At 46.4% G+C, this 24,860-nt stretch overlaps 1 protein-coding gene across 13 annotated transcripts in view; it reads right to left on the reverse strand.

Annotated features, from left to right (window-relative positions):
• The window catches only part of Fnbp1 (formin binding protein 1), a 177,537-nt gene that overhangs the window by 21,991 nt on the left and 130,686 nt on the right, over positions 1-24,860 (reverse strand). For 3 of the 13 annotated variants that reach the window (XM_045145599.1, XM_045145671.1, XM_004671761.2), the window contains exons 7-11: positions 23,473-23,601; positions 20,003-20,149; positions 18,596-18,790; positions 17,490-17,672; positions 5,506-5,520 (exon numbers count right to left, since the gene is read on the reverse strand). In XM_045145599.1, coding sequence (XP_045001534.1) covers positions 5,506-5,520; positions 17,490-17,672; positions 18,596-18,790; positions 20,003-20,149; positions 23,473-23,601 — 669 coding nt within the window. The remainder of the gene's footprint in view (positions 1-5,505; positions 5,521-17,489; positions 17,673-18,595; positions 18,791-20,002; positions 20,150-23,472; positions 23,602-24,860) is intronic. The other 10 variants (XM_004671764.2, XM_045145631.1, XM_004671763.2 and 7 more) reach the window with 6 other exon arrangements.

Raw genomic sequence — 24,860 nt, forward strand, 5'->3', positions numbered from 1 at the left:
AAGAAAGGAGAGGAGGAGAGGAGAGGCCTGTGAAGGTGGCATTCCGATGTTCCCCGCCTCCAGGCCATCTAAGTGCCACTGCGCTTTTCCTCCGCAGCAGAGGCAAAACTTATCTTTAGTGTAAATGCTTGATTTTCCTTTCCTAGCCGGGAGTGCCATATCCCAGTGTCACACTCATGGGCTGGGGAGATTTCTTATTGCTTAAAGCACTTGCCTGCAAAGCCTGACAGCCCAAGTTCAATTCCCCAGGATCCACGTAAAGCCAGTCGCACAAAGTGGTGCATGTGTCTGGAGTTTGTTTGCAGTGGCTAGAGGTTCTAGTATACCCATGAAGTCCACTAGAACTTTCTGTGGTGATAGAAATATTTGACAACTGTACTGTCTAATCTAGTATCCACAGGCAGCTACTGAGCCTTGCAATAAGGGTGGGGCATCCGTGAACTGAATCTTAATGTTTTGTTTGGCAGGACCTGGAACTCACTATGTCGCTCCAGTGAACTGAAATTTCTGTTTGTTGTTTTTTCTTTGAGATGGTCTCACTCTAACCCAGGCTGACCTAGAATTCACTCTACAGTCGCGGGCTGCTGTTTCTGCCTTCTGTACTGCTGGAATCAAAGGTGTGTGCCACCATGCCCGGCTTGAACTAAACTTTTCTTTTTTTCTATAAATTTATTTGCAAGCAGAGAGAGAATGAGCACACCAGTGCCTGGAGCCGCTGCAAATGAATTCCAGATGCATGTGCCCCTTGTGCATCTGGCTTACATGGGTCCTGGGGAATTGAACCTGGGTCCTTTGGCTTCGCAGGCAAACGCATTAACCACTAAGCCATCTCCCCAGCTCTTGAACTAAACTTTTTTTTCTTTTCACAATTTTTATTAACATTTTCCATGATTATAAAAAATATCCCATGGTAATGCCCTCCTTCCTCCCCCCCCCCCGCACTTTCCCTTTTGAAATTCCATTCTCCATCATATTACCTCCCCATTACAATCATTGTAGTTACATATATACAATACCAACCTATTAAGTACCTCCTCACTTCCTTTCTCTTCCCTTTATGTCTCCTTTTTAACTTACTGGCCTCTGCTACTATTTTCCTTCTCACGCAGAAGCCCAATCATCTGTAGCTAGGATCCACATATGAGGGAGAACATGTGGTGCTTGGCTTTCTGGGCCTGGGTTACCTCACTTAGTATAATCCTTTCCAGATCCATCCATTTTTCTGCAAATTTCATAACTTCATTTTTCTTTACTGCTTAGTAGAACTCCATTGTATAAATGTGCCACATCTTCATTATCCACTCATCAGTTGAGGGACATCTAGGCTGGTTCCATTTCCCAGCTATTATAAATTGAGCAGCAATAAACATGGTTGAGCATGTACTTCTAAGGAAATGAGATGAGTCCTTAGGATATATGCCTAGGAGTGCTATAGCTGGGTCATATGGTAGATCAATCTTTAGCTGCCTTGAACTAAACTTTTAAGGTGTACTTAGAACAGTGTGAATTTACATAACTACAAAGACACTCACACTGTCTTGGTGGCTATAAATAGTAAGACAGAAAGGACAGCTTTGATACTAGGAGGCTGACATAACAAACAAAGTATCTTCAATTGGTAAGGAGTTCAAGTGATTGGCCAATCAAGTTCTTTCTAGCAGCTCCCGGGGCTCCGGCACGTTATTTGAAGACAATGCTCTTTGCCAGCCTCAGCATCAGTTGCCTTTGGAGACGTAAGTCAACAGCTTCACCTACCTTCAAAGATACTTAGGATGGGTGACAGACCTTTAGAGGTCATTTCATCTTTTATGCTTTTGAGAATTAAAATTCTTTGAACAATGTCCTGACCTGATTCACTCTGCCATGAAGGCCTTGCAGATTCTAGCTCTGGGTCAGCAGAGGTGTCTCTGACATGGTCGGAGAGATCCAGTTTTCAGAGACCGATGGAACGTCGGGGGCTTGCTCGTGTTTGCTCTGTGGGTGTTGGGAGGCCCCCATGTGGACCTTGCTTCCAACCAGTAGGAACCCATAGGAACTCCCAGACAAAGCCCCAGGGGACGCTGGTTCTTGAGGTTTGAGGATCTGCAGCCAAACCATGACTGCCCAACCCTTCACTTCTTTCCTGCCTTCAAAGAAACGGGATCAAGTGCTGGGTGAGGTGGTTTACAACTGTGGCCCAGCACCCGGGAGGCAGAGGCCCAAGGAATAGGGGAAAAGAGTTTAAGGTCATCCTCAGTCAGTAGTGAGTTCGAAGCCAGGCTGGGCTTACAAGAGACCATGTCTCAAAAGGTACCACCAAGCCAGGTGTGGTGGCGCACACCTTTAATCCCAGCACCCGGGAGGCAGAGGTAGGAGGACTGCCATGAGTTCGAGGCCACCCTGAGACTCCATAGTGAATTCCAGGTCGGCCTGAGCTAGAGTGGGACTCTACCTTGAACAAAACAAAAACAAAAAGACTGGTGTGGTGGTGCATGCTGGAAAGCTGAGGTAGGAGGATCAACATGAGTTCAAGGCCAGCCTGATATATATGTGTGTGTGTATGTATACACACACACACACACACACACACGAACAGCACAGGCTAAGAAGTAAATCCAGGCATCTCAGAGGCTCTCAGTCCCAGTCCATGGTCTCAACATTCACAAATCCATACTGGTCAACATGGGTCTTCTCAGAGAAAACATGCTTGATCAAAGATTCTTCTGGGGCTGGGCAGGGTGGCACACACCTCTGATCCCAGAGGGTCACCTACCTGTACCCTGAGACCACATAGTGAACTCCATGTCGGCCTGACTAGAGCGAGATTCTGCCTCAACAAAACTAAAAAGGGGGGCTGGAGAGATGACTTAGTGGTTAAGCACTTGCCTGTAAAGCCTAAGGACTCTAGTTCAAGGCTCGATTCCCCAGGACCCACGTAAGCCAGATGTACAAGGGGGTACACGTGTCTGGAGTTTGTTTGCAATGGCTGGAGGCCCTGGCATGCCCATTCTCTCTCTCCCTCTACCTCTTTCTCTCTGTCTGTCGCTCTCAAATAAATAAATTAAAATAAAATAAAAAAACTGGGGCCGGGCATGGTGGCACACACCTTTAATCCCAGCACTCGGGAGGCAGAGATGGGAGGATCGCCATGAATTTGAAGCCATCCTTAGACTACAGAGTAAATTCCAGGTCAGCCTGCGCTACAGTGAGGCCCTACCTCGAAGATCAAAAAGGGGCTGGAGAGAAGACTCAACAGTTAAGACACTGGCCTGCAAAGCCTAGCCACCCAGGTTTTGACTCCCAGTATCCACATAAAGCCAGATGCACAGAGTGACACATGCATCTGGAGTTCACGCTCAATAGCAGGAGGCCCTTGTGAGCTCTCTCTCTCTTTCTAATTGCAAATAAATAAGTAAATAAAATTTGGGGGAAAAATGGGGGGACTGGAGAGATGGCTCAATGGTTAAGGCTGTGGACTGTAAAGCCTAACAACCCAAGTTCTATTGCCCAGTACCCATGTGAAGCCAGATGCACAAAGTGGCACATACATCTGGAGTTCATCTGCAGCAGCTAGAAGCCCTGATGAGCCCATTCTCTCCCCCCCACCGGAAATGAATAACATATTAAAAAAAATGGGCTAGGCATGGTGGTGCATATCTTTAATGCCAGCACTTGGGAGGCAGAGATAAGAAGATCCCTGTGAGTTTAAGGCCACCTTGAGACTACAGAGTGAATTCCAGGTCAGCCTGGCTAGAGCTAGACCCTATGTTGAAAAGCAAGAATAAAAAAATAAAAATAAAGAAAGGGGGATGGAGGAATAGCTTAGGGGGTAAAGCATTTGCCTGCTAAGCCAAAGGACCCTGGTTTGATTCCCCAGGACCCACGCTAGCCATATTCACAAGCGGATGCATGCGTCTGGAGTTCATTTGAAGTAGCTGGAGGCCCTGGTGTGCCCATTTTTTCTCTCTGTCAAATAAATAAATATATATATATATATATATATATATATATATATATATTTTTTTTTTTTTTTTTTGTTTTGTTTTTCAAGGTAGGGTCTTACTCTGGCCTAGCCTGACCTGGAATTAACTATGTAGTCTCAGGGTGGCCTTCAACTCAAGAGGATCCTCCTACCTCTGCCTCCCAAGTGCAGGATTAAAGGCGTGCACCACCACACCCAGCTAAAAAATAAAATATTTTTAAAAAAATAAAAAATAAAGGGCTGAGACTATGTAGTCTCAGGCTGACCTGGAATTCACAGAGATCCTCCTACCTCAGCCTCTTGAATGCTGGGATTAAAGGCATGTGCCACCATGCTCAGCTTGTTTGTTTTTGTTTTTTCTTTCCAGGTAGGGTCTCAGTCTAGCTCAGGCTGACTTGGAGTTCACTATGTAATCTTACGGTGGCCTCGAACTCATGACAATTCTCCTACCTCTGCCTCCCAAATGCTGAGATTAAAGGTGTGTACCACCATGCCCAGCTTCAGCTTGTTTTGTTTTTTGGGGGGCAGAGTCTCCCTCTAGCCCAGGTTAGACCTGGAGTTCACTCTATAGTCCCAGGCTGGCCTCAAACCCACAGTGATCCTCCTACCTCAGCACCTTATCCACCAGAGCACCATGCCGGGCTCTCACTTTCTTTGGAACTGGGTCACTTACCAAAGACAGGGTCAGGCTGGGGAATGACGGGCCTGTGTATGCATGAGCACCCCCACTCATACGTACACAGGCAAGTCACCATCCCAAGCGCCCCAGATCACTGAGAGCAGGGCTCAGTGCACTCTTTCCCCTGGCGGAATTACCACAGGCCATCCCTGGGTGTCACTTTAGGAGCCTCAGCTGTGGCATCCAAGATCACCACCTAACTCTCACCCATCCCCGAGGGGCAGTTAAGTGTTATGCTGGTTAGGAACCTCTTCAATGACCATAATGGTTAGTCTGCCGTTATCAGAGCCGGAGTGAAACAGAAGCAACATGGACACTCAGCGGACAGTTCAGCAAGGCTCCGAAGGGTCTTCCCACGGTCCGCACCCCATCTTAAATCGGCTCACACGCTGCAGCCCCTGGGAGACCCTTCATTCCCACTTGCCTCAAACCTGAGCAAGTCACTGCAGGCGTGTGCCATTCCTGCGTGTCTCCTTCAGGCTGCTGGCATTTTATCTGCTTCTCTGACTCCCGGGGAGGAGTGGCTTTCAAACATTAAGGTTGGTGCACAATGATCCAATGAGTACACCCCTATTTTTGGCATCTATGTTCACACGTCTATAGACAGTCCATCATCTGTCATGCTCATAAGGCCCCAACAGTAGGGAAAACCCGGTCACGTCAGCATGAATTTTCTTAGCAACTTGAGATGAAGACAGCCACTACTGCAACCTGGAGCTCTAATTAAGTGCGCCAGCAAAAGCTCCCGAAGGCAAGCCCAAGTGCAGTATTAATGCTGGAGATGTGGCGCGCAGGGCACAGCAGCTGGAGGACACATGCCAAGGCCCGATTAGACTAAAGACATGCATGGGGGCATCGTGCTTACCAGCTTGAGAGAAAGCTTCATGTGCGAAGAGGTGATGGGAAAAGAGAGAAAGGGAAAAAGAAAAAAAAAACACACATCAGAAGAGGAGGCACTTGGCCAGTCCCGCTGGACTATCGTAGCACATACACCCCCCGGGCGACTTGTGAAAATGGCTCAGAGCTGATCTGTGCGAAAGTTCATGAGGGGCTGGTCTGATCCCTAGAAACCTGGGTGCCACCACAGTGGTGTGACCAGCCTGCCATTTTGGCCTGAACACATACTTTTTCTTTTGTTTTTTTTCGAGGTAGAGTCTTACTCTAGCCCAGGCTGACCTGGAATTTACTCTGTATTCTCAGGGTGGCCTTGAACTCATGGCGATCCTCCTACCTCTGCCTCCCGAGTGCTGGGATTGAAGGTGTGCGCCACCACGCCCGGCTTGGAGACATACTTTTGTATGGATGGATGGTGGCTGGTGGGATGTGAGCGTGGTGGGGCAGTGCACGTGGGACCTGGGCCTTACCCACACACGCACGCTGGGCAGGTGCTCTGCCACTGGCTGCATCCTCAGCTGCGACATGCAGTGAGCCCCAGAGAGATCATCACACAACCCCAGACCATCCTGCAGGTTGATTTTAACAAGTCGAAACCCTGATGCCTTCCATGACACACAAGGAATCTTTTTATGCTGAAGAACTTTGAAAACCATGAGCCTTGGCTTTTCCTTTCCTTTCCGAGACAGGGCCTTTCTGTATATAGCCCAGCTAGCCTCAAAATCCTGGTAATCCTCCTGCTTCGGCTCCAAGTGGTATGAACTATAGGGATGTGCTACCCACGTCCAGCTGAACCTAGACTTCCTTCCCTACTTCCTTTCTTCCTCCCTTCCTCTCTCCCTCTTTTTTCTTCTCTCTCTTTCTTTTTTATTTATCTGCAAGCAGAGAGAGAGGAGACAGGAAGAGAGAGAATGGGCGTGCAAACAAACTCCAGACGCATGTGCCCCCTTGTGCATCTGGCTTATGTGGGACCTGGAGAATTAAACCTGGATCCTTTGGCTTCACAGGCAAGCACCTTAACCAGTAAGACATCTCTCCAGCCCTTCTTTCCTTTCTTTTCTATTGTTTTTCTCAAGGTAGGGTCTCACTCTATCCCAGTCTGACCTGGTACTCACTCAGTAGTCATAGGCTGACCTCAAACTCACAGTGATCCTCTTACCTCTCTACCTCTGCCTCCCAAGTGCTAAGATCAAAGACCACATGCCGGGCTCCTAGGTATTTCTTTTTTTGTTGTTTTGTTTTGTTTTGAAGTAGGGTCTTGCTCTAGCCATGGCTAATCTGGAATTCACTATGTTGTCTCAGGTTGGCCTCAAATTTACAGCAATCCTCCTACCTCTGTCTCCCGAGTGCTGGGATTAAAGGTGTGCACACCACGCCCAACTAGAGGGGGTGTTTTTCTTTTTCTCAATTTTTATTAACATTTTCCATGATTGTAAAAGGTATCCCATGGTAATACACTCGAGGGGGTATTTTTTGAGACAGGGTCTTGCTATGCAGCTCAGGCTGGCCTGGAACTCACTAGGTAACCCAGGCTGGCTATAGCTTCCAGAGCACTGGAAATACTGGCATGTTCCATACAGCAGGACACCGGCTTGATGCTTGCTACTGAGCTCCAAGCCCTGCCCACAGGGACTGCACATTTGTGGAATGACCGGGAATGGCTGCTGGTGGATGCCTCCTTAGGAAACAGGAGCGACTGTCTCAGGTTCCAAGGGTGCTGCTGGCCAAGGGGGACTTGAGCATGATGGGGCCACAGCAGCTGCCACAGCGAGGGACCTGGTACTAGGAAGGAAGAGTGACTTCTAGACCCCCAACATATTAAGAGGGCCCTGACAACCCAAAAAGGAAACACGTGGCTCTGTGAAATCCAGTCCGCCTAGAAAACAGTACTTTTCAGAGTTCAATGCATGATACTGACTTAGTGCTATCAATCTGGAAAGTACTGGCAACTGGCAGGAAGATCAAAATATATATTTAGGGAACAAAATAATAAAAACAGTGCCCCCATTAAAAAAAATATATTGGGCAGGGGTGGGAGAGATGGTATAGAAGTTAAGGCACTTGCCTGAGAAGCCTAAGGACCTATGTTCAAACTCTCTCCAGGTCCCACATGAGCCAGACACACAAAGGTGAGGCAAGCACAAGGTCGCACATGCCCACTAGGGGGTGCAGGCATCTGGAGTTCGATTGTAGTGGCTGAGGCCCTGGCATACCAATTCTCTCTCTCTCACTCTCCTTCTCTCTAAAAATAAAAATATATGTTGGGTAGGTGTGGTGCAGGGATTAAAAATCCTTAATCAGATTCCTTATTTTATTTTATTTTATTTTATTTTATTTTATTTTATTTTATTTTATTTTATTTTATTTTATTTTATTTTTGAGGTAGGGTCTTACTCTAGCCAAGACTGACCTGGAACTCACTATGTAGTCTCAAGCCAGTCTCAAACTCACAGTGTTTCTCGTGCCTTTACTCTGGAGTGCTGAGATTAAAGGCATGGACCACCATGACCACCTAACTTTTTTTCTTTTATTCTTCATTTAAAAAAAAAAAATGGGGGGGGGCTGGAGAGATGGCTTAGCGGTTAAGTGCTTGCCTGTGAAGCCTAAGGACTCCGATTCCAGGCTCAACTCCCCAGGACCCACGTTAGCCAGATGCACAAGGGGGCGCACGCATCTGGACTTCGTTTGCAGTGGCTGGAGGCCCTGGCGCGCTCATTCTCTCTCTCTCTCTGTTTCTCTAAAATAAATAAATAAACAATAAAAAAAATTAAAAAAAATTTTTTAAAGGGCTGGGGAGATGGCTTAGCTGTTAAGGTGCTTGCTTGTGAAGCCTAAGGAGCCAGGTTCAATACCCCAGTACCCATGTAAGCTAGATGCACAAGGTGGCACATACATCTGGAGTTTGTTTCCAGTGGCTGGAGGCCCTGGCATGCTCATTTTCTCTCTCTCTCTCTCTCTCTCTCTCTCTCTCTGCTGCTGCTGCTGCTGCTGCTTCTCCTTCTTATTCTTTTTTTGGTTTTTTGAGGTAGGGGTCTCACTCTAGCCAAGACTGACCTGGAATTCACTATGTAGTCTGAAGGTGGCTTCGAACTCATGACAATCCTCCTATCTCTGCCTCCTAAGAGCTGGGATTAAAGGTGTGTGCCACCACACTCAGCTCTGCTTTTCTCTCTCTCTCTCAAATAAATAAATTTATTTGAAAAAAATTGTTTTTGTTTTTTTCAAGATAGGGTCTCAGTCTAGCGCCAGTAGACCTAGCACTCTGTAGTCCCAGGCTGCCTCAAACTCACAGCAATCCTCTTACCTCAGACTCCCAACTGCTGGGATTAAAGCTGTGGCCGCCGTGCTCAGCCAAACTTTTTTTTTGTTTTTTTTCTGAGGTAGTGTCTCTAGCTCAGGCTGACCTAGAATTCACTATGTAGTCTCAGGCTGGCCTCAAACACACAGCAATTCTCCTACCTCTGCCTCCCAAGTGCTAGGATTAAAGGCGTGCGCCACCACACCCAGCAAGCCAAGCATTTTTATTTAATTTTATTTTTTTTAATTTTTATTAACATTTTCCATGACATTTTTAAATAATTATCTTTTTATTTTATTTTATTTTATTTTATTTTATTTTATTTTATTTTATTTTTTGAGAAAGGTTCTCACTTAACCCAGGCTGCCCTTAAACCTCTGATCCTCCTGTCTCTGCCTTCTGAGGGCTGGTTTACAGGTGTGCACCACCTCCGGTCAGTTTACACCTTGCTGGGGATGGAAACTGGGGCGCTGCGCAAACTAACCAAGCATTCTACAAGTGACCCCATCCCCGTCCTCAGCTTGAAATTTTTTAATCCTTTTTCATCAGATTTAAAGATGGTCATTCTTTGTAAATAATAAGCAGTAACCTTTTAAGGAAATTGTCCTCGTGAGGAAAAAAAGAGAGAGAGAGAGAGAGAGGGAGAGATTTTAAATAGGAAAGAAAGTGAAAGGCAGGTTTTGAAAGCATGGTCCAGGCAGGCGGTGGCTATGAACTTGCAGAGCCCCTGGGAGCTTTAGCACAGATCTGTCCATCACAAGTTTGAGTTTGTTGTTCACACAACACTCGAGGCGCAAAGCAGGAGACCGCCCCATTTGTCCACCCCACAAAGCACCCTAGTGGAGACCAGTATTTCCTCCCCAGGATCCTCTTGTTAATGCGAACAACCAGCATTGAAACTCTACTCACTATTTGCTCTCTGCTGGGCTACTCCCATGTCTTTGGATCACTATAAATTCTTTTTTATTTGTTTGTTTGTTTGTTTTGAGGTAGGGTCTCACTTTAGCCCAGGCTGACCTGGAATTTACTATGTAGTCTCAGGGTAGCCTTGAACTCACGGTGATCCTCCTACCTCTGCCTCCCAAATGCTGGAAGTATACCACCACGCCCAGCCCGCGATCACTATAAATTCTTTCTAAGCCTCGTAAAACCAAATTTCTAACATCAAAAATGACAGCATACTATAATCACTGCAAAATAATAACAAATCATTACAACTGGGCATGCATCCCAATAGAAATAGGAAATAATGAATTCCCAAATTTAATTTTTATTCTATTTATTTATTTATTTATTATTTTGGTTTTCTGAGGTAGGGTCTCGCTTTAGCCCAGGCTGACCTGGAATTCACTATGTAGTCTCAGGGTGGCTTTGAACTCTTGGCGATCCTCCTACCTCTGCCTCCCGAGTGCTGGGATTAAAGGTGTGTGCCACCACGCCCAGCCCAAATTCAATTTTTAGAAACACCAAACACCAGTTCCACTTCTCCTAAGTGGAGGTGATCCCAGTACATGTATGGGATTCTTGGTTTTGGTCTTCAGTTATAAACTAGCTAATTGCATCGCTTCCAGTTAGAAAGCATGCCATCTGCTGGGAGAATCATTTCAAAGCCTTCACTAAATGCACAGCTAGACACCTGGGCAACCCAAAATGCTGCCAGTTTTAGGCGACAAATAAAGAGCTCTGGAAGACACAAGCATCAATAACACACGAGGGACACAAACAGCCAGGCGTCCACGTGTTATTGGACAGTCACAGGTACTAACCTCAAGAGCAAAGAAAGGGGACTGTGAAAATCAGTATGGAAGCCCATACAGAGGTGACGCCCGCATTTCTCTCTTTACTCATGGGGTCACGACTTGGGGTTTTCATTCTGGAGTCTACGCAGGATTCTTTAGGGATCCATTTGTCTCAGACAAGGACCCTTGGGGCATAACACTGCCACAGGCTGTCCTGTGACTGTGCCCTACAGCTGCAATTATTTGGCAAGCCTCGGTCGTTGGTCATACACTCATACTCGGACACTGCAAATGTCTCAGGTGGCAATCACAGACCATCACCAGATTTTACTAGAACTGAAATAAAAGGTGGAGGAAAGCGGCAAGAAGTCTGGTTCATGGACGTCACAAGGACATCTGAAGACACACTAGGAGGCTTGGAGGCTTTCTTCAGATGAAGCAGCTATGAAATTTATACAATTAGACATTTTTCCGGGGTGCAGTTCTCCCAGTTGCGAATTCCGTTCTGTGCGGTCAGAAGTATGACGACTGTGCCCAGTCCCCAGTCTTGGCGCTGTGGGTGGGGTTAGTGGCTGCGCTGTGACTGTGCGACTTTAGTCACAAGTAAACTTACAACATAGGCCCTAGCCTCAAAGGCATACGTGGGCTTCCCTAGCGTCCTCTTCATGATCTCTTTGTGAAAACACAAAGACTGAGTCTGCCAATGGTCAGCAAGAGAACAGGGTGAGAGAAATCAACTCAAAGGAGCCACAAGATCCTCACGTCAGACACACAGTTGTAGGGACCCCACAATCGCCTGTCAGCTTCGATGGCAGTTTCCCACACAATTACTTCTGAAATACACAGGGAAAGTCATCTCCAGTTTAGATAGACAAATCCCTTTCACAGGCCACGAAAAGAAATCTTCATTTAAGACAATGAAACTTGCCCAGTGTTGACTGCAAACTAAGGACTGAGGGCGCCCCTCCCCAAGTTGTCTTGGTTCTACAGCACGTAGCTCAGGCTGGCCTTGAGCTTGCTATGGAGCTGGGGATGGCCTTGAACTCCTAATCCCCCTGCCTCCACCTCCCAAAGGCTAGGATTACAGGTGTGCACCACCACACCTGGCTCTGAGGACATAACTTTCTACTTTCATTTTTCTTGGACTTAAGTGACAATGAAATACTGAAGGCCCAGTGGCATAACCAACTTTTCAAGGTATTCAACAATGTTTTCTCACAAACATCAATGGCTTACAAAAAAAAAAAAAAAAAAAGGAACTTGATCTTCATTAATTATTTAGACAGAAATGCAGTTATGCTAAGGAATGTCTGCACAGGGGTTCCCCCATCTGTCCCCACAAACAGAAGCAGTACGAACCTGAAAGCTGTAAAACATGGTAAATTAAAAGGCATATGGCAGTCACACCGTTGTTATTCTCCTAGGATACTTTCTCCAGCTAAACTGTCTTTGGTGTAACAGTCTCAGGTTAAAGCAAAGTAAATGAGATGGAAGCAGATGCGTCATTGTCGTCTTGGGGTCTGTCAATCAGCACCTCCTACTTAAGACAGCTGCAGAGCCAAACAGACCTACGTCCCCAACCTTTGAATTGATGGCATTTTCTTTTTAAGTTCTTCCTATTTCCTTTTTCTTTTCTTTCCTTCCTATTTTTTCCTCTTCTCCATTTCTCTCACTCCTTTGTCTTTAAAAAAATATATATTTATGGCCAGGCATGGTGGTGCACGCCTTTAATCCTGGTACTTGGGAGGCAGAGGTGGGTGGATCACCATGAGTTCTAGGCTACCCTGAGACTACATAGTGAATCCCAGGTCAGCCTGAGCTACAGTGAGACCTTACCTCAAAAAAAATATATATATATATATATGTGTGTGTGTGTGTGTGTGTGTGTGTGTGTGTGTGTGTACGTGGGGAGGGGCATATTAGGGTCTTCTGCTGCTGCAAATGAATGACAGAGACATGTGCTACTTTGGGTCTGGCTTTACATGAATGCTGTGAAATTGAATTCGGGTTGACAGGCTTTGCAAGCAAATGACCTTTACTGAGTCATCTCCCTAGTCTCCTTTTATGGTCCCCCCCCCCCCACCTCTTTGGTTTTTGGAGGTAGGATCTCACTTTAGCTCAGGCCGACCTGGAACTCACTATGTAGTCTCGGTGGCCTCCAACTCTGGGAGATCCTCCCACCTCTGCCTCCCGTGTGCTGGGATTAAAGACATGCGCCACCACTGCTGTTTTGAAGAGGAAAGAACATCAGATCTGACCCTAAGAACAGACTGACCACAAATAAGGAAAGCAGAACTATTTCTCTACTTGTTTACTGACTCTTCCAGCATGGCTACATGTGTGGTCTGCCCTCAGGAAAACACACTGACTACATAGGAATCTTTTTTTTTTTTAAACAGAAATTTGCTGAGCACAGATTTGAGGAATAAAAAATAAAATTCATTTTGCTGATTATGGTTTTAAAAGTCTTCCTTTAAATTATATTTCCTGTTTCACTTGTTTTTTTCTTTTTTGTTCTGTTTTGTTTTTTGAGGTTGGGTCTCACTGTAGCCAGGCTGACCTGGAATTCACTATGGAGTCTAGGGTGGCCTTGAACTCATGGTGATCCTCCTACCTTTGCAGGGATAAAAGGTGTGCACCACCACACTTGGCTTAGTACTGTATTTTATCTAGACATCTTTTAAAATAACTTTTATTCATCTGTGTGGATGTGGGCGTGTGAGCGCATCAGAGTCTCTTGCTGCTACAAATGATCAGCCTTTTGGTTTCACATGGGTGGCTGGAGAACCGAACCCCAGAACAGGAAGCTTACAAACAAGTGCTGCTGAACCACCTCTCCCCAGACCCTTTCCTAGCCACCCTTCCCTTACATTGCAGAAAACTGATATTCCATGGTGCTTGAGCCAGACACTTAGAGGATATCAGGGACCCGCATTCAGAGACCATCTCAGACAGACAAACTGGTGGTGTAATGTCAAGAGTCATGGACTAGAGATGGTCAGCAACTGTGAACGCCCAACACGTGCACCACGAGGAGCCAACATAGATAGATCTGTAGATATATATAGATGCACAGCGATATAGGTGAAATGACATGTCGACTGACTTGTGGTTAATGTAAGGGTTGATTTCCCAGCTCACCCTAGCTCTATGCTGGCGACCCACAGGTGAACAGAGTTAGGTTCTAAAAGCGGCACAGTCAAGCCGGGAAGCCCTGTGCAACCACCGCCTGCTTCTGAAGCTACTGCCTGCCTGCTCACAGGGGCCCTCCTGGCACTTGAAGAAATTCAGTTTCTGATAGCTGGGGGTGGGGAGGGTTTAAAAGCAAAAGAATCCCACCAAATGCATTCTTTATTTGAGACAGGGTCTTATCCAGTAGCCCAAGCTGGCCTTGGATTTGGCAATCCTCTCTCCTCTGCCTCCAGAGTGCCGGGATTATAGCGTGTGCCATGACGCCCAGCTTCCCTGCTGAGTTCTCTGCATAAAATGTCATGTTCTCTTGGTCCAAGATTTCTGCACATAAAGAAAAGATGGCATTTGCCGGGCGTGGTGGCGCACGCCTTTAATCCCAGCATTCGGGAGGCAGAGGTAGGAGAATCGCCATGAGTTCGAGGCCAGCCTGAGACTCCATAGTGAATTCTAGGTCAGCCTAGGCTAGAGTGAGACCCTACCTTGAAAAAATCGAAAAAAAAAAAAAAAAAAAAGAAACGATGGCATGCCTCTTCTCTGAATAGCTAACAACCTGGTTATCATATACTCACATGCTCCTCTACACACAGTACTTTTTGGGGTGTTAGAAGGGTCTGACTGTTCCCCTGCTGCTCACCTGAAGTCAGGTCTGTGAAGGACACCTCACCTGTAACTAGTTTAGACTTGTCCCAGGCCAGTGTGACAGTGGATATTTGAGAAGGAAAAACAAAGGCAGGGAACTTAGCAAAGCTGCCCTTGTCTTAACCTGCAAAGGCTTCTGACCGACCTGGGGGTTCGCACCCAACTCTGGCTTTCAGGACAACTTAGCTATCGGGTGCTATGTGAGAAACTGTGAGTGGACTACTGCTCCTGAGAGAAGAGCAAACAGAAAACTGCAGCTGAACACTGACACCCACCTGACGGATCAACATCAGCAACAACTACCACCTCAGAACTATGGGTACATTAGTGCACAAATTATCCACGTAGAGACCTTTTTGTTGTTGTTGTTGTTTTGTTCTTCAAGGTAGGTCTCACTCTAGTCCAGGCCGTCCTGGAATTCACTGTGTGGTCTCAGGGTGGCCTCGAACTCACGGTGATCCACCTACCTCTCCCTCCCAAGTGCTGGGATTAAAGGTGTGCACCACCACGCCCGGCTCTTTTCTTTTTTCAAGGTAGTGTCTTGCTCTGGCTCAGGCTGACCCAGACATCTTCTTTTTGACACAGGATCTCACTCTCTATCCTGTGCTGGCCTAAAACTCGCTATGTGGCCCAGTTCATCTTTAAACTAATGATCCTTCTGCCTCAGCCTCCTGAGTGCTTGGATTTCAAGTGAGCACTGCCATGCCCAGCCAAAGGGGTTGACTGCACCAATTCCTTTAAAACCTATCACCTAGCATGCAAACCCCCTCCAAAGCAACCAAATCCTCATAGATTGTCCCTGAATGTGAGTGCCACAGACCCTCAGGCCTTATGAGCAGATGCCCTGGCTTTAAATCCTGGCCCTACAGTTTCCAGTTGCTTCGGTCACACCTCAATCACCTTAGCTATAAAATGAGGTCATCTTAGCACACAGGCTTCATAGCTAATGAAATCTCAGGACAGCCTAAGAAGCCTGGAGAAATATCACTGCCACTGTTCTTGACCCTTTCTTTCTTTTTCTTTTCTTTTCTTTCTTTTTTTCTTTCTTTCTTTTTTTTTTTTTTTTTTTTGGTTTTTCAAGGTAGGGTTTCACTCCTGATCTGGAATTCACTGTGTAGTCTCAGGCTGGCCTCGAATTCACAGTGATCCTCCTACCTTTGCCTCCCACTCACAAGTTCTGGGATCAATGGTGTGCACCACCATGCCTGGCTTCCTGACCCTTTGAAGATGAATATAGGTTGAATATTTGTTATAGAAAATGCTTAGGGTGATGAGTGTAGGGTGCCAGACTTCAAATTTGGAAATAGGGTGTCTAGTTAAAAAGGAGGCCCAGGGATGGAGAGATGGCTTAGCAGTTAAAGCACTTGCCTGCAAAGCCAAAGGACCCAAGTTCAATTCCCCACAACCCACATAAGCCAGATGTATGAGGTGGCACATGCATCTTGAGTTCATTTGCAGTGGCTAGAGCCCTGGCACGCCCATTCTCTCTCTCCCTCCCTCTCTCTCTGTGCCTCTGTATAAATAAATAAATGAGACCCAAGTGTAAACATGGCATTTGTGCATGTTTTATATGCGCTCTGTATACACACACTGAAGGTAGTTGACCTTTTGTTCTGGTTTTGCAGCATTAGGGATGGAACCCAGGACATCATGAATATTAGGCAAGTGCTTTACCATTGAGCTACATCCCAGCCCTGTGGGTAAGGTGTGAAGTCCCACTTACGGTGTCAAGCTAGGGCTCACAAAAGTGCAGATTCTGCCCTTGCTTGACATTGGAGGGTTAGATGAGTGGAGTCCCATCGCAGCATTGAACTCCCCCAGAAGCCTACTGCCTCTGCTGCGATCCTGGGTTTTTATCTTCAGTACCCCTCCTACCTTTGCACCTTTTTAAAAAACATATACTTATTTTGCCATGGAGAGGGGACTATGAAATGAACATGATCACTTTTAAATGGTAGTTTTTGTTTTGTTTTGTTTTTTCCGAGTTAGGGTTTCACTCTAGCCCAGGCTGACCTGGAATTCGTTATGTAGATTCAGAGTAGCCTTGAACTCATGGCGATCCTCCTACCTCTGCTTCCCAAGTGCTGGTATTAAAGGTGTGTGCCACCACACCCAGCTAAATGGTAGTTGTTTTCTTTTTTTGAAGTAGGGTTTCACTCTAGCTCAGAGTGACCTGGAATTCACTATGGAGTCTCAGGGTGGCCTCAAACTCACGGTGATCCTCCTACCTCTGCCTCCCGAGTGCTGGGATTAGAGGCGTGTGCCACCACACCTGGGTTTAAATGGTAGTTTTTTTATAAGATAAACTTGCATCTTCTTATCATTCTAGCACAGTGTATGTACTATATAATTAGGTTATCTAAATAAAAAGAATGGGGCTTTTCTACATTATAACAAAAAAACCCACAAAAACCTTAAGATTCTGGAATTTCAGATTTCTGGTCTTCAGATTTGAACTGCTCACCCTGGACTGTTTTAAGCCTTTTCCAGTTAAGAGATTTCATCATATAACCTCATGCACAAAACCACCATGTCTCATGGTGTTTCCTCTCTGCACCTGAGGCATGACTGCAGCAGAAGAGCCCAGTGGCTGGTTCAGAATTAGTAAATGGGTCTTTTCTGACTCTGGTCACTTCCAATTCCTCACCACTTACGAAATTAGTTTGAAAAACCGAACCTAACTTTCCTCTTTTTGGTGAGATCAAGGTGAAAAATAATGAGATGATCTGAAGAGGAAGTGAAGGCTCCTTCCAGAATGTTCTAGAAATGAAAAAAAGAGCTCAAGCTGGCTAGCTTTCTCTTTCTATCCACATCTATCCATCCATCCATCCGTATGTCCGTCCATCCATCATTCCACCCGTCCGTCCATCTACCATCTTTCCATCCTGTTCCTTCTCTCTTTCTCTTCCCTCTCTCCCTTCCTTCCTTCCTTTCCTTCCTTTCTTCTGTCTTTCCACCATCATTAACATTAGGCAGTTTTCTTACAGGCTATGGGAAAACAGTGGGTTCATTCACAAAATAAGTTATGCAGAAGAAGGCATGCAAGATAAGCGCAAGAGGGAGACGGGGTCCCAGAGCACGACTTACCCCACGCTTTAGGCTCCTGAAGCACTGGATTTTGGGTTTGGAGGTCATGAACTCGTTGAAGCGATGGGAGAGGGGTTCCTTTTGCTGCTTGGGAGACTGGGGGCCGTTGGGAACAGCAGAGGGTGAGGCAGAGGCAGGGGGAGGAGGGGGAGGCTGATGGGGGGATGTTAAAAGGGACATAAGCTATGTGTAAGAGATGGAGCAGTGACAGTAAAATCAGAAAAGAAGACACAAAACAAAAGTAAGCATCAAATCATATTTGAAATCCAAAGCAAGTAAAACACAAACCATTAAATATTGACGCCATGGTACGAAAACAAAACAGGATGTAGGACGTGTTCCACGGAGAAGGGGATGAGGGGAAGAGGTCAGTAAGTATTGCGACAGGAAAGCAAGAACTATCTGGTGCAAAGCTCATGCGACAGTCACATGCAAACTACAGCTCTAATTAGTTATTCTAAGACCCGTTCAAGGCAGAAGGTGAGCACTTCCACACCACCTAAACTAACATAGCTTGATGGGAGAAGAAGAAAGGCCATAAGAGCCCCGGTTATGAAAACAGTGAGACAAGCCTTGGGAGAGGAAAACATTCAGACACTAAGGTTAAAGCAGTGTGTCGCCTTCCATCCTATATTACGCCGCCAGGTTAACGCTGCCATGCACAACACTACGAAAAGAAAATGCAAAGTGTTCATGGAGACACAGGTTAACACGGATTCAGAACCACGTCATTGGCCCGTGGTAACAAGTTCAATCAGGTAAGGTGACAGATGGTTAAAGGTGACGCTGTCTCCTAGCCCTCCCGGCGGAGGTGCTGGCAGCCCAGGAGGATTAGGGGTGAAACGGAAGATGAGAAAAGGATGCGAGGTCAGTGACTGGTTAGTGTGGGTGACACGGTGCCAGTGACAGTGGATCTACAATGAGACCAAGGCCATGGCAAAGGTTCCGCCACCAGAAAGAAATACTATTTAAAACATTTCTCTCCCTAGCTATCTTGTTGCCTTTTTTTCCTCTCTGAACTACAAGTCGAAGATCTTAGTTTCAGACACGCTCAAGGCTCCGCACTCTGGCAATTTCGTCCCGTGCCAGATCCAAACCACCGGTACCTTATTTTTCTTGATGAAGGGCCACAGCTTTCCTTTGGACTTGCCACCAAACTTGAGCTCAGGCTTGCCTTCTCTGGAATTGGAAAGGCTGTTGTCTGACACGGTGCGCTTCATAGGCTGGGCGTAATCCTCAAATTCGATGTCCCCGGGAGGCTCGAATCCTGACTTATAGGCTTCTATGACCAGCTGCGAGTCCTGCAATCACACCCCCCCCCACACAGATCCATCAACCCACGCAGGTGCCCTGCATGCCAGCGACAGTGACTTCACATGGATGCTGGTCCAAGAACAGGCTACTGATTGATAACAGTCCACACCCCCCCGCCACCATAGCATGCTCATTACTAGAAAGAATAACTCTAATTTAAAAAGTTTTGTCTCTAGGTAAGATCCAAAAGTGTTTTCTTTTTTCTTTTCTTTCTCCCCCCCCCCCCCACAACATAGGGCCTTGTTCTAGCCCAGGCTGACCTGAAATCTACTATGTAGTCTCAGAGTGGCCTTGAACTCATGGTGATCCTCCTACCTCTGCCTCCTGAGTGCTGGGATTAAAGGCATGTGCCACCACGCCCCGCAAAGTTCCAAAGATATTTTCAACAACTGTCCTTCTTTTCGAATTTTTTTGAGCCTAGCTCAGGTTGACCTAGAATTTACTATGTAGTCTCAGGCTAGCCTTGAACTCATGGCGATTCTCCTACCTCTGAGTCCTGAGGGCTGGGATTAACGGCATGCACCAGCATTTTTTTTGGGGGGGGGGATCTCTCACTGGCCCAGCTAGCAAGCTCTAGGGATCTGCCTGCCTCTGATCCCTAGCACAGGGGTTACACTTCAGTATCACTACACCAGCTTTTTCTTTTTTTTTAAGATTTTGTTTTTATTTATTTATTAGAGACAGAGGGAGATGGAGAATGGGCGTGTAGCCACTAGGGCCTCTAGCCACTGCAAACGAACTCCAGATGCATGTGCCACCATTGTGTAGCTGGTTTACATAGGACCTGGAGAATCAAACCAGGGATTTTAGGCTTTACAAGCATGCGCCTTAACCGCTAAGCCAGCTCTGCAGCCATAGAGGGCGGTTACTTTGCTAACTGACAGGCGGTGAGACCAATCAGAACCACAGAGGGAGGCTACTTTGCTAACCGACAAGCTGTGCGACCAATCAGTACCACAGAGGGAGGCTACTTTGCTAACCGACAAGAAAATGTTTCCATTTAATTCTGGGACATCTGCTCACATGTCTCCCTCGAGTGGAATGGGGACTAGATCCCAAACATGGGGAAGGGCTTCATAAAAGAGCTCCTCGGTGATCTGTTAGGTGCGCACAGACGTCCTCTGAGGTCACTGGAAGAGGTGGCACCAAGGGCAAAGGGAGTGATAACAGAACCGCGTGGGGCCCAATGACGCACTTACACTTTTCTGATCGATGGACTCAGCTGCCTTTACTATGCCGTCCAGGCATTTCCCAATGATGGGGATCACCTGGCGGTCAAGCTCTGCGTAGGTCTTCATCGACTCTCCAATCCTCACGACCCTCCTTTCCTCCATCTCTTGGATTTTCTGCAACGACAGATTTGGGATCAGATGCATCTGGTCCACTACTATTTAGGGACACCGTTCTGGGGTGACAGTTGCCTAACAACTTCTGTAGGCAGGAAAAAGGTTGGAGTCAGAAGGACGGTGGTTTATCCTATCACCACAATTCAGTCAGCGTCTAATTTTCTAAATCACCGGGCTGCCCCATCAGTGGACACATTTCACAATTGTATCCCAATTTCAGTAAGAATACAATTACAGCAGAATTTTTGTTTTTGTTTTCCAAGGTAGGGTCTTGCTCTGACCTGGAATTCACTATGTAGTCTTAGGGTGACCTTGAACTCATGGTGATCCTCCTACCTCTGCCTCCTGAGTGCTGGGATTAAAGTGCTATTCTAACTATTATCATTGTGTGTGTGATATGCACGTGCATGTTTAAAGGTGTGTCTGTGTGATATGCATGTGTAGATGTGTTTACAGGTGTGTGATATGCATGTATGTACGAATCTATGATATTCATGTTTATGTGTTTGGAGGCCAGAGGACAACCTTGGTGTAACTCCTCAGGTTTGCTATTTAACTCTTTTTTTTTTTTATTTGAGAAAGGCAGAGAGAGGAAGGGAGAGAGAATGGGCATGCCAGGACCCTCAGCCACTGCAAACAAACTCCAGACCCATGTGCCACTAAACATCTGGCTTACATAGATCCTGGGGAATCAAACCTGGGTCCTTTGGCTTTGCAGGCAAGTGCCTTAACTGCTAAACCACCTCTCCAGCCGGTACTCACCTCTTTTTGAGACAGGGTCTCTTACTGGCCTGGAACTCACCTAGTAGGATAGACAACTTACCTGCCAGCCCTAGTGATGCTTATGTCTTTACTTCCCTAGTGCTGGGATTAAAAGCATGAACCCTCACATCAACACTGCCATGGGTTCTAGGGACTGAACTCAGGTCTTCATGCTTGTGGGGCAAGCAGTTTAGTGACTGAACTATCTCTCCAGCTCCATTTATCTTTTTCTTTAATCTTTAATTAAGTAATTTATTTATTTGAGAAAGAGAGAGAAGAATGAGTATGCCAGGGCCTCTAGCCACTTCAAATGAACTGCAGATGCATGTGCCACTCTCCAGCCCTCATATTCTTTAAAAAAAAAAATTTGCCAGGGGTGGGAGAGATGGCTTAGCAGTTAAGCGCTTGCCTGTGGAGCCTAAGGACTCTAGTTTGAGGCTCGATTCCCCAGGACCCACGTAAGCCAGATGCACAAGGTGGCACATGCATCTGGGGTTTGTTTGCAGTGGCTGGAGGCCCTGCGCCCATTCTCTCTCTCTGCCTTTCTCTGTCTGGTGCTCTCAAATAAATAAATAAAAATAAACAAAAAAAATTGCTGGGCGTGGTGGCACACACCTTTAATCCCAGCACTTGGGAGGCAGAGGTAGGACGATCACCATGAGTTCAAGGCAACCCTGAGACTCCACAGTGAATTCCAGGTCAGCCTGGGCTAGAGTGAGACCCTTTGAAAAACAAAAACACACACAAAAATTTTAAAAATCGGGCTGGAGAGATGGCTTAGCAGTTAAGCTCTTGCCTGTGAAGCCTAAGGACCCCGGTTCGAGGCTCGGTTCCCCAGATCCCATGTTAGCCAGATGCACAAGGGGGCGCACGCATCTGGAGTTCGTTTGCAGAACGAAGCCCTGGCGCGCCCATTCTCTCTCTCTCCCTCTGTGTCTGTCGCTCTCAAATAAATAAATAAATAAATAAAATATTAAAAAAAATTTTTTTTAAATCTTCAAGTAGATGAAAGATCCACTGTGGGCAACAGTCCACTAAGACCCCCCAAGCCCTGCTGGACGAGCATCACTTTGACAACGGGCGTGCACACAGCCTAATGAGCCTGGGCTAGAGTGAAACCCTACCTCAAAAGAACAACAACAAAAAAAAAGTGCATTGAGGGCTGAAGAGAGGATGGCTCAGCAGTTAAAGACAATTATTTGTAAAATCAGCCACCCTAGGCTCAAGTCCCCAGTCACCTACATAAAGCCAGAGAGGCATTTGATCACAGTGGTAGAAGACCTTGAAACAAATAAACAAATTTTAGAGCTGGAGAAATGGCTGAGCAATTAAAGTGCTTGCCTGTAAAGCCTAAGGACCCAGGTTAGACTCGCCAGAACCCACGTAAGCCCGATGCACAAGGCGACACATGCGTACACAGTGGCACACGCAGCTGGAGTTTGTCTACAGTGGCTAGCGGCCCGGGTACACCACTTCTCTCACGCGTTTCTCTCATAAAAATAAATATTTTTTTTTAAAGTCTTAGTGCCACCCTTAGAGTCTTTTAAAAAATAATAATTGGGCTGCTGGGTATAGCACATGCCTTTAATCCCAGCATGTGGGAGGCAGAGGTAGAAGGAATGCTGAGAGTTCAAGGACAGCCTGAGTCTGCATAGTGAATTCCAGATCAGCCCAGGCTAAAGCAGCAACCTAACCCTACCTCAAAAAAAAAGGAAGTGGGGAGCTGGAGAGATGGTTTAGTAGTTAAGGCCTTTGCCTGAGAAGCCTAAGGACCCAGATTTGATTACCTGGTACCCACATAAACCAGATACACAAAGTGGTACGTGTCTGGAGTTTGTAGTGGCTGGAGGTCCCGGCACACCCATTGTCTCTTCAATAAAAACAAAAATAAACTAAACTAAAATAAAAAGGGGCCTCCCAAGTGCTTGGATTACAGGCATATGCTACCACACCAGTCTGAAGTGTTTCAATAATTCCAAATGTCCATTAAGTGGTTTTTGTTTGTTTATTTGGTTGGTTGGGATTTTTTTTTTAACCTTTTTGTTGTTTATTTATTTATTTATTTATTTATTTATTTATTTGAGAGTGACAGACAGAGAGAAGGAGGCAGAGAGAGAGAGAATGGGCGCGCCAGGGCCTCCAGCCACTGCAAACGAACTCCAGACGCGTGCGCCCCCTTGTGTATCTGGCTAACGTGGGTCCTGGGGAATCGAGCCTTGAACCGGTGTCCTTAGGCTTCACAGGCAAGCGCTTAACCGCTAAGCCATCTCTCCAGCCCCGGATTTTTTTTGTTTGTTTGTTTTTGTTGTTGTTTTTGGAGGTAGGGCCTCACTCTAGTCTCAGGCTGGCCAGGAACTCACAGAGATCCTTCTACCTCTGCAAATGGAGTCCTGGGATTAAAGGCGTGCACCACCATGCCCTGCTAGGATTGCTTAGAGTTTGAGACCAGCCTGGGGATATAAAATGGGACACACACTCACATGGAATGACACAGTCAGGATTCAAAGCACCAGGCTTCTGCACATGGGAGGACCCAGGGTGTGGGCGCAGGAGGGACTGACCTGGAAGATGTGGGGGATGTGGCTGTGGTAGTACTCGCGCTGCTCGCGGTTGAATTTCTGGAGGATGGAAGAGTAATCTGCCTTGCTGTCCTCTGCCATTTGGTGACGTAGTTGAGCTTGCTGTCGTGCCTTGGGGCAAAAATAGAGAAGGACATCTTCATGTTTATGTATTTTATTTTTTATTCATTTCATTTTTATTTACTTTTGAGAGAGAGAAAATTGGCAAGCCAGGGCCTCAGCCGCTACAACTGAACTCCAGACACTTAAAAAATTTATTTAAGGGGCGGGGGGAGGCGGAGAGAAAGACACAGAGAGAGAGAGAATGGGTGCACCAGGGCCTCCAGCTACTGCAGACAAACTCCAGACTCATGTGCCACCTTGTGCATCTGGCTAACATGGATCCTGGGGAATTGAACCAAGGTCCTTTGGCTTTGCAGGCAAGTGATTTAACCACTAAGCCATCTCTCCAGCCCTCAGACACTTCTATCACCTAGTGGGCATGTATGACCTTGTGTTTGCCTCACCTTTTGTGCATCAGGCTTATATGGGATCTGGAGAGAGATTGAACATGTGTCCTTAGGCTTCACAGACAAGTGCCTTAACTGCTAAGCCATCTCTCCAGTCCCTCATTTCATTTTTATTATTATTTTGTTTGTTTCCAGGAAAGCTGAGGCTGGCCTCGAACTCACAGCAATCTTCCTACCTCTGCCTCCTGAGTGCTGGGATTAAAGGCATGTGTCACCATGCCTAGGTTATTTCACTTTGTTGATACAAAGCTTTTTATCCCAGGCTGGCTTAGAACATTCTCTCTAGCCAAGGATGCTCCTAAACTTCTGATCCTCTGGCCTCCACCTTCCAAGAGTGCTGGGATTACAAGTGTGTAACACCATGCTCCATGTATATGGTGCTGGGGATGGAAGGTAGGGCCTCATCAGGCGAACGTGATGACCACTACACTACAGAACAAACCCTGGAGCCTAGGGCCTTGTACTTGCCTTTACCAACTGAACCATCTCCCAAGCCCCTTGAGTGTATATTTTATTTTTTCTTTCCTTCCTTCCTTTCTTTCTTTTTCTTTCTTTCTCTCTCCTCTCTCTCTCTCTTTCTTTCTTTTAAGGTAGGGTCTCACTCCAGCCCAGGTTGACCTGGAATTCACTATGTAGTCTCAGGTGGCCTTGAACTCACAACAATCCTCCTATCCATGCCTCCCGAGTGCTGGGATTAAAGGTGTGAGCTTCCACGTCTGGCTACTTTTCTTTTTTTAAAAGAAGTTTTATTTATTTTCAAGCAGGGAAAGAGAGAGAAAGAGAGAAAATGGCCTTGATAGGACCTAGTGCTGCTGCAAACAAATTCCAGACACACGAGCCACCTGGAACCTAGGCTGACAA

Source organism: Jaculus jaculus, chromosome 1 (genome assembly GCF_020740685.1).
Source record: "Jaculus jaculus isolate mJacJac1 chromosome 1, mJacJac1.mat.Y.cur, whole genome shotgun sequence".
Taxonomy (NCBI): domain Eukaryota; kingdom Metazoa; phylum Chordata; class Mammalia; order Rodentia; family Dipodidae; genus Jaculus; species Jaculus jaculus.